Consider the following 8,926-nt stretch of genomic DNA (forward strand, 5'->3'; position numbering starts at 1 on the left):
CCCCCCCCCCCACCCCCCCTCTGTCCCTCCACCCCCCCCGCCCCCGCCACCCGTGACCCCCCGCCCCCGCCACCCGTGACCCCACGCCCCTCCCACGCAGGGGACTTCGTGCAGCTCCCAGTGCCTGTCATCCAGCAGCTCTACCACTGGGACTGTGGCCTGGCCTGCTCCAGGATGGTGCTCGGGTGAGTGTGCCGGGCCAGCCCTCTCAAGGGGGCGGCGCACGGGGAGAGCCCTGGGTGGGATTCGTCGTCCAGGTGGCTGTCTCCAGCTGGGGCTTGGGGGAGGCCCAGCATCCACCCAGGCTCCACCCCACCTGCGGAAGCCCACGGCGGTGGGCCAGGCCCCCCGGGTCTGCCTCCAGAGGATGCCCAGAGTCTGGAACGGCCAGGAAGTCACAGGTGCCCGGGCCTGCCCCACAGACTGACCCCCCACAGCCGAGACGCAGGGCCCTCCTGCAGCCTCCCAACCTTGGACTCTTGGGAGACGGGGTCACTGGGCAGGGCAGCCTCCCGCTCCCCTTCCTGGAAGTCCAGGCAAGACAGGTGTTCCGTGCCTAACGCTCAGGGAACCGGTGAGGAGACGTGCTCCAAGCACTTAGCTGGTCCTGAGATGAGGCTGGAGAGGCTGGCAACTGGCCCAGAGTCACACGGCCCAGGAGGGACGCCAGGCAGAGTCCAGGCCCCGGACGGGGACCTGCGTGGTGCCCGGGAGGCCCCGGGCAGTGTGCGCTCAGGACCTAGGAGTTCACGATGCAGGGTGGAGCCTCCCGGGGGCACAGGCTCACACGCTGGGCCCTCGGGGGGAGGCTGCCCCGAGGCTCAGCGGGCACTGTGCCCGCAGGTACCTGGGCCAGCTGGACGACGCTGAGTTCGAGAGGGCCCTGCAGGAGCTGCGGCTCACCAGGAGCATCTGGACCATTGACCTGGCCTACCTGATGCGCCGCTTCGGCGTGCGGCACCGCTTCTGCACCCAGACCCTGGGCGTGGACAAGGGCTACAGGAACCAGGTGCGCCAGCCGTGGCCTTCCGGACCGACACGCGCGGCCAGACCAGCCACCGGGGCCCAGCAGCCCAGACACCCCCGCCCCCACCTGTCCTGCACGCACCTGCCGACTTGCAGAGGTGCCCCTGGCGACCTTCACGGTCCTGCCCTCTGCCGCAGCTCCAGCTGGCCGGGCCTCGGGCACCTGTCTTCCTCCGGCCGTCATTTGCCGGTTTTCCTCCTTCGTACGGGGACAGCCAGCTCCAAGTTGGGTCCCTGGTTTTCTGGAAGGAAAAAATCTACTGTCTTTCGTTTTTATAAAAAAGGAAGGCTGCCAGGGACTTCCTTGGAAGTCCAGTGGCTCAGACGTGGCACTTCCAACACAGAGGGCGCGGGCTCCATCCCTGGCCGGAGAACCAAGACCCCAGGAGGCGTGTGGAATGGTCAAGAAAATAGCTCAGAAAAACCCCAAAGAGCACAAAGAACAATAAAAATAGAATTCCCGCAAAGCCTCACTGAGACCCCAGTGCACCCTGCCACCCTTAGAGCCAGGCCTGCCTCCAACCTGGGCCGAGCAGAGAGTGCCTGCCGGCCTCGTGGGTGACAGACCCACTACCCCGCGGCCAGTGCCCATCCACCTAGCTCTTCTTTGAACCATCTAGGCCAAGGGGAAAGGCTGGCGGACCTGGTGTGGTCAGCGTGGCCTCGAGGTGGAGGAAGGGCCCAGAGCAGGGTCTCTTCTGCCTCCCCCGTGGGGGCCCTGGCCCCCCGAAGGCCCCTGCGCCAAACAGACTGTCTCCTTTGCTAACACGCGCCGGCTGAGTCGAGTGGGTGGCGTCCAGACTCCCGCCCACCCCCAGGGTGCTGGCCCAAGCCTGCCGCCCGCCCGTCTCCCAAGCATCCTCGCCAGCCTCAGGTGGTTCCGCCGCCCGCAGGCCGGGCCCACGTCCACTTCCGACCCCTGTGCTGTTTATGTCCTCCCTGGGGGGGTGGGTGTGAGGGCAGCCCGGACGGGCGGCCTCTGCAGCTGCTCTGCCCTCGCAGTCCTTTTACAGGAAGCACTTTGATACAGAGGAGACCCGGGTGAACCAGCTCTTTGCACAAGCCAAGACCTGCAAGGTGCTGGTGGAGAAGTGGTGAGTTCGTGTGTCGCCCCCGCCCCCGCCGCCCTTCCTCATGCACCTGCTACCCCAGGGCTGGTAGGGCGAGGCCCCCCTTGGGAAGGGGCAGGCCTGAGCTTTCCCACCTTGCTGGCCATGGGCACTGACTTGTACCCGCCCCCGTCCCCTGAGCCTTCATTTTTCCATCCATAAAATGGGAACAGGTGGGGGGCTATGTGACCTAGTCTACACAAAACTTGCCTAGGGTGGATCCTGAGCAGGGGAGAGAGGACAGGTGAGCAGGACAGATCTGGCCAGCCCTCGGGCTGCTTGGGGAGTGCTGGCCGTGCGGCAAAGCACACGGACCCTGGTGGCGGGGGGATGGCCCGGGGAGCGCGCTGGCGTGGCGAGAGGCTGGCAGGGACGGCCTGGGTATCAGCTGGCAGGGACGGCCTGGGTGTCAGCTGGCAGGGACGGCCTGGGTGTCAGCTGGCAGGGACGGCCTGGGTGTCAGCTGGCAGGGACGGCCTGGCCAGACCTCCTCCCGGCTGCCTGACCTTAATAGGTCTTCCTCTTCTCCTCCACACAGGGCGGGGGGGTGGGGGCAGGCAGGAGACTTGCTCAGACGCAAGCAGCTTCCTCCCCAGCCTGCTGCGGGCCCTGCGCCCAGCAGGCGTCTGGCTCGCGGACCTGGGCTGGTCTCTCCTTGGGTCTCCCGTCCTCCTGGGTTTCTGTCTTCACAGTCACGTGACCCAGGCACGTAGCCCTCTGGGCACAGGGAACCTGTTTCCACGTGTCCCCAGGCCACGTGAGCGCGTGTTGGAGGGGGAGGTGGCCGGTGTCAGCTCGGTGGCACCTGACCAGCTGCGTGGAGGGCAGGGGCCGTTCCCGGCCGGCCACCCCCCCACCCCCCGCGCAGTGAGTGCCCCGGTCACCCCAGCGGCCCAGCCATGCACTGACCCGCACCCGGGACCCCCACCCGGGACCCCCACCCCGGGCCCCGCCTCCAGCTGCACCTTGCGCTTCCCGGTGGCTGAAGTCCCCCTCGGGGTCATACCTTCTGCTGGGAGCTCAGCCAGCTGCTTCCTCTCAGAGACCCAGTGGAAAAATGGCACGCCTCCCCGGGCCAAGGCGTCAGAGCAGGCTGCCCTGTGACTCGGTGGGGCTGGAGCTGGGCCCGGCCACCAGGTGCCCACATGTGCCCCCGAGGGGCCTGGAAGGAAGGGGGGCTCAGCGTGGCTGGGCATTGGCCCCCCACCCCCCGGTGAAGACGGTGGGGCCCGGGCACTGGGGAATGCCCCCCAGCGCTTCCCACCTCAGGTCTGTCTTGGACTTGCCTCCTCCCGGGGGCCTCGGAGGGGCCAGGGCCTAAGAGTCTCGAACAGCTGGCTGACCCAGGGTTCCCCTGCGGGCGTTGCCAACTAGCCCTTCCCAGGCAGCCCCTTCTGCCACAAGGAGCCTCAAACAGAAAGAGAAATAACCCCTTGCTTGGTTCTGATTAGGGGAAGTAAGTTAAACCACCCGTTTATGTTACTGACGCAGCCTTTAGGGTAAAAGACCAGGGCAGTGGGGGGCCAGGTCCAGAGATGGGGTGCCGTCTGGAGTTGTATGGTCACCCTGTGAAGGGCCTGTGGGCCCAGCGTGTCCTGGGCACCCCCCTGGTCCATGCTTGGTCCCCCACTGAGCCCCGCCCACCGTGACAAAGCAGGCGGGTGCCCCCTGCACGGAGCTCAGGGCGGACGCGAGGCGCAGCCCAGGCTCCAGGACATGGGGCAGACCAGGGCCGGCAGGGGTTCGCAGGAGGGGCCTGGGGCCCAGCGGCGCCGGCTGACCCCCGTCCGCCCCCACAGCAGGGTGAGCATGCAAGACATCCAGGCCCACCTGGCGCAGGGCCACGTGGCCATCGTGCTGGTGAACTCGGGGGTGCTGCGCTGCGACCTCTGCCCCAGCCCCCCCAAGTACTGCTGTGTCACGCCCAGCGGGCCCCGCTGTTTCTGCCGCTCACCCGACTACCAGGGCCACTTCATCGTGCTGCGAGGCTACAGCCGGGCCGCCGGCTGCGTCTTCTACAACAACCCGGCCTACGCCGACCGTGAGTGGGGCGGGTGGGCCCCACCGCCTTCTCCCTGGGGCCCCTGTCCCCCAGCCCCGGGCCATCACCCGGCCAGCCCTCTGCCCCCACCCAGGGCCCAGCCCAGAGCTGCAGTTCCCGCCGCCCCCAGCCCCCAGGCCAGCCCTCCGTGCTAGAAAGGGAGGTCCGGGGACCCTGGTCAGGGGACTAAGAGCCCGCACGCTGCGCAGAATGGCCAAAAGAAAAAGAGTCTGCCCAGCCCTGGCCCTGGCCCCCAACCCCCGCCCGGACTCCACACGGCCCTGCGGACAGGGAGGGACCACGGCCCTGCGGCCTCCAGCGAGTCCCTCCCCTCTGGGCCTCCCTTTCTCCTGCTGAATCGGGGAAAGCGCAGACAGGCTCACAGGGGCCGCAGCGGCTGCAGGGAGGGCGTCCCGCGTGGTGGGGGTCAGCCGGGATGCCCCCTTGCTGACCGCCCCATCCTCCTGCCGTAGCAGGAATGTGCAGCGCCAGCATCAGCAACTTCGAGGAGGCCAGAACCAGCTACGGCACAGACGAGGACATCCTCTTCGTCTTCGTGGGCAGCTGACAGCGGGAGCCCCTGTGCCCTGCCCTGCCCCCGGAGGCCCCTCCAGAGGCGCTGGCCCAGGCCCGGGGCTCAGACAGGCGCCGCTGGCTGTTGGCGTCGTCCTCCGGGCCCAAGGCCGGCTCCCGCTGCGCTCAGGGGACGTCTGCCCCCACGGGCGCCCTGGTGTCTGCAAGCCAGACGCAGGGCGGGCGGGGGACGCGAGAGCCCCTCTCCCCGCAGACCCGGGACCCAGCCCCGAGAGAGCTGCACGTCTGTTTGTGAGGAGACTGTCAGTGTAGCCACCCTGGGCCCCAGGGCTGTGTCAGCTCCAGCCTCCCCGGGATCTGGTCAAAAGGCAGGCGCCCTGGGCCCGCTGCCCCCTTCCCCCACCCCCGCCCGGGGGGCCCCGTCCCTGCGGCTGGTGGCCAGGCCCCTGGGGAGGGCTGGACCTCAGGCAGAAAGGCCTCAGGCCCCTGCAGCCCTCCTTGGAGCGGACACCTGGGCTGTGGGCAGGACCCTGGCTCCCACTGGCACCCCGAGGGCCAGGGTCAGCGGCCTGGGCCCCAAAGACGCTCCCCGGCCCCGCCACGGCGCCTCCTGCCTCAGTGCGGGCAGCCCCACATCTCAGGGTTGGGTGCTGGGGCCCTGGGCCTGCACGCCTCATCGCGGTCGGGGGCGGCCTCCCCCGACCCCAGCGCTCGCTCCTGGGCCTCTGCAGAGAAGGCCAGGTGGTCTCTGTCAGCAGAGGGAGTAGCCCAACCCAGGACCACACAGCGCGGACCCCCACGTGGACTGGAGCGGCCTCCTGCTCCTTCCTTTTTTAGCTGGGGGAGGTGTGTGTGTGTGTGAGATTTAAGTCTTTTTTTTAGCCGGGGGAGGGTGTTTTTTTGAGATTGAAGTTTTCACTTTTGGTGGGGTGAGACTCAACCTCAAGCAAGACAATAATATTGGGGTCACAGGTACTTTGGAACCACGGACACCTCTTTTCATGGGCAGATAAGCCAGGCCAGGATCTCTTCCAAAGCCAAGGGGACCCGGGGCCGCAGGCAGGCAGGCCTTGCGCCACAGCCAGAACCTGACTCAGGACAGTGGTGGGGCTGCATCTTGAACCTGGGTCTGCGCCCCTGGAGAAAAAAGGGAAATGGGTCATTCCCAAAAGGGGCTGGGACACCTCCTGCCCCTGCCCTGGGTTACCTCTGGCCAGGGGGTCCGGGATGCCCCCGTCAGCCACAGCACCTGAGTCTTGGTCGTCGGTGCTGGAGGCCTGATGCTGTGGCAGCGGCTTCCGCCGCTTCCCCAGGCTACGGACCACCCAGGACCACCCAGCTGTACAGCTCCTCGACCCGACAGCCTTGACCGAGAGGCAGGCACTTCTGGCCAGGCAGCCGCCCTGGGTTCAAAGGCTAGCGCTGCCTGCGGGCCCGTCTCGTCCCCGTTGCCTTAACCCTGGGTAGTCTGAGACCCCACCCCCGAGCCCTGGTTCCCACGGCCGGGAGGACCACATGTGGCAGCTGCAGGCTGGGCGCCCCTGGAAGGGGCCCGGGTGACCCCGGTGAGGGTGGCAGTGTCCAGGGAGACAGCGACAGGAAGGGGCGGCCGCCCTCGGGGGAGGCCCGGTAATCGGGCAGCCCCCACAGTGTCCATGGTGCCTTTATCCATCAGAGACACTGTCCCCAGGTCGGAGGGGCGAGCCTCTCGGGGCAAGCCGCAGGTTAGAGGTCACCCGTCTGGAAGGTTCACAGGAGCTGCCTGGCCCCGAGGCTGAGGCCACCTGCCTGGAGGGGGTCTCGGAGGCGAACCTCGCCGTGTAGTGTCTTGCTCACACGCAAATCATGAAAACGGGGCTGGAGACAGCAGGACGCGGCCCGCGACCCCGTGACCCCTTGGCCACACGCGGAGGGGAACGCCCTGGACCGCTGGCTGTCTCCCCAGCCACCTAGGGGCAAAAGGGATCTTATGCATCACAGGGATTTTTATACGTGTTATCTTGTTTGTAATGAGCCATTCTCAATAAACACGGTCCTCACTGCAAGACGCTGGCAGCCCCCCGCCCTCTGTGATCCCAGTCTCCTTGGGACGGTCGCTCCCGAGCTCACGTGTAGGTGTGCTGGCCACCGGCCACCAGGGTGTCCTCACGACGTGACCAGAGGTGCTATGGAGGGGAGAGCTCGAAACCGAGCGCAAAGGATCACGGGATCCGGGAGACCAGAGTGCAAAACCTTCCAGAGACCGTCGTCTCTAAAGCCCTGTGCCGAGAGCCAAGGGTGCGAAGCTCTATCTTTATGACGGTGCCGTGACCAGGCCAGCTCGGCTAGCAAGGGGTGCGCGGCCCCCGCCCAGGCAGTTAGGAGGTACAGAAAAGGCTCTGATCTTATGGCGCAGGGACCCCATTCACTCAGGGGCTCCTCAAACTGCTTTGCCACACAGTTCATTTATGTGGAACCCTGGTCTTCCCTGAATGATGCTGACCTTTGTGTAAGCCCTGGTCCAGTATCCTGAGATCATCACTCAGGACTTCCCTGGTGGTCCAGTGGCTGAGAACCCACCTTCCGATGCAGGGCCCGCAGGTTTGGTCAGGAAACTTTTAACATCCCAAGTGCCGTGGGGCAACTGAGCAAGCAAGTGGACGGTTGGCTGCTGATCCTCTGGGGACTTAGATCGCCAGCTCCTCCCACGAAAGCAAAACCACCAGCTCCACAGTGACCTCCAGCTCCCCCAAACGCCGGGGTCTTGTTCGCTGGTGGGACGACTAAGCTGAAATCTGATGGGTCCACCTGTGGCCAAGCTGTTCACCCAAAGCTGCACAGCCCCAAGCTGGAAGTGGGCATGGGTCCTCCGCTCAGGGGCTAGAGGCCCAGGCCAGGCCACCCGGTAAGCCTTGCTGCGCTTTTACCGGCTCTGCCACCGGTAAAAGAAGACGTCAGACTGTCCAGGTCACCCATGTCAAGGCACAAGGCGAGAGTCTGTCCACCCTGATAGGGCCCACTGGGACAAGCCTGGTGACCGCACCTCAGCGCCATCCAACGGCCACCTGGGCCCATTCCTGGGCTGGGCAGAGCAGCGCCCCCGCCACCGTGGACCCCGCACGAAGGATACAGCACTTTCTGATGTGGAGGCTGCCCCTGCACGCAGAGAGGTGATTCTGGCCAAGGGCCAGCCCGTTTCTCCTGCAGGGAAGGAGGGCGCTGTGTCCAGGGCTTGGCCCTGCACAGCACGCCCCCAATTCCATCACACCTCCCACTGGCTCTCGGGACTTGTTAAGGTCACAGAGGTGCTGCTCCCCTCCGATCAGGCACTTTGGGCGCACCGCTGCGGCCCTTGAAACTCATCTGGGTGGTGTTCTTGGCTTTCAGGGCCGCCTGCAACCTGACGAGGCTGCGCCTTTCATCACAAAAGCTCATCAACGAGGAGCAGGAGGCAAGGCGCTCAGTGGACCCTTTGCACGCCCTGCCGTCTGTCCATGGGCACCTGGAGCCCTTCAGCACGGGAGAGCCTCCTCAAGGGCCCGGCCTCCCTCTCGGCCTCCTGGTCCACTCACCCTTGTAAAGCGTGTGGTCACTGCACGCACCTGTCCCTAGAAAAGTCACTTCCCGGGGGCATCTGGATGGAAGTAGTAAGAAGGTCAGAAGGACTTATTTCAAACTTTGGGGCTGAGCAGAGGCTGGGGTCCACGCCCAGAATTCTCTCCTGGTCTGGGAGTCCCAGCTCTGCTCTCAGGGCCTTTGGCCAGATTAAATCAGGCCTACCCAGATTATCTAGGATAATCTCACTTGCTTGGTTAACTGCCTACAGGCTTAAATCACATTGGCTAAATACTTTCACAGATTAGCGTCTGATTGGGTAAACAGAGACAGCAGCCTGGCCAAGGTGACAGCTTCCAACGACTGTCCCCCTGTCCGCAGAAGTCGCTGCCAACCTAAATGGAAGGCTCTCTGGCTGCAGAGCGCGGGCTTCACCAGTTGTGGTTCCCAGGCCCTGGAGCACAGGCTGAGCAGCTGTGGCCTGCAGGCTTTGCTCCTCCACGGCAAGTGGGCTCTTCCTGGCTGGTTCAGGGATGGAACCCACACCTCCTGCACTCCACCAGGGGAGCCCCTCACTTCTTTTCTTATTTGGCTGTGCTGGGCCTTCCAGCGAGATTTTCCATCTCTGTTGTGGCACGTGGGCTGTTCAGTGGCAGCATGTGGGATCCCAGTTCCCCGAGCA

At 65.6% G+C, this 8,926-nt stretch overlaps 1 protein-coding gene across 3 annotated transcripts in view; it reads left to right on the plus strand.

Annotated features, from left to right (window-relative positions):
* The window catches only part of GUCD1 (guanylyl cyclase domain containing 1), an 11,826-nt gene extending 5,064 nt beyond the window's left edge, over positions 1-6,762 (plus strand). Inside the window, exons 2-6 of one of the 3 annotated variants that reach the window (XM_040251196.1) lie at positions 101-185; positions 844-1,009; positions 2,029-2,120; positions 3,938-4,176; positions 4,653-6,762. In XM_040251196.1, the coding sequence (XP_040107130.1) occupies positions 101-185; positions 844-1,009; positions 2,029-2,120; positions 3,938-4,176; positions 4,653-4,744 (674 nt within the window). In that variant the 3' untranslated portion in view covers positions 4,745-6,762. Of the gene's footprint in view, positions 1-100; positions 186-843; positions 2,121-3,934; positions 4,177-4,652 lie in introns of all 3 variants that reach the window. The other 2 variants (XM_040251195.1, XR_005722998.1) reach the window with 2 other exon arrangements.
* Positions 6,763-8,926: the final 2,164 nt, after the last annotated feature.

The sequence above is a fragment of the Oryx dammah genome, unplaced genomic scaffold (genome assembly GCF_014754425.2).
Source record: "Oryx dammah isolate SB20612 unplaced genomic scaffold, SCBI_Odam_1.1 HiC_scaffold_12, whole genome shotgun sequence".
Classification (NCBI taxonomy): domain Eukaryota; kingdom Metazoa; phylum Chordata; class Mammalia; order Artiodactyla; family Bovidae; genus Oryx; species Oryx dammah.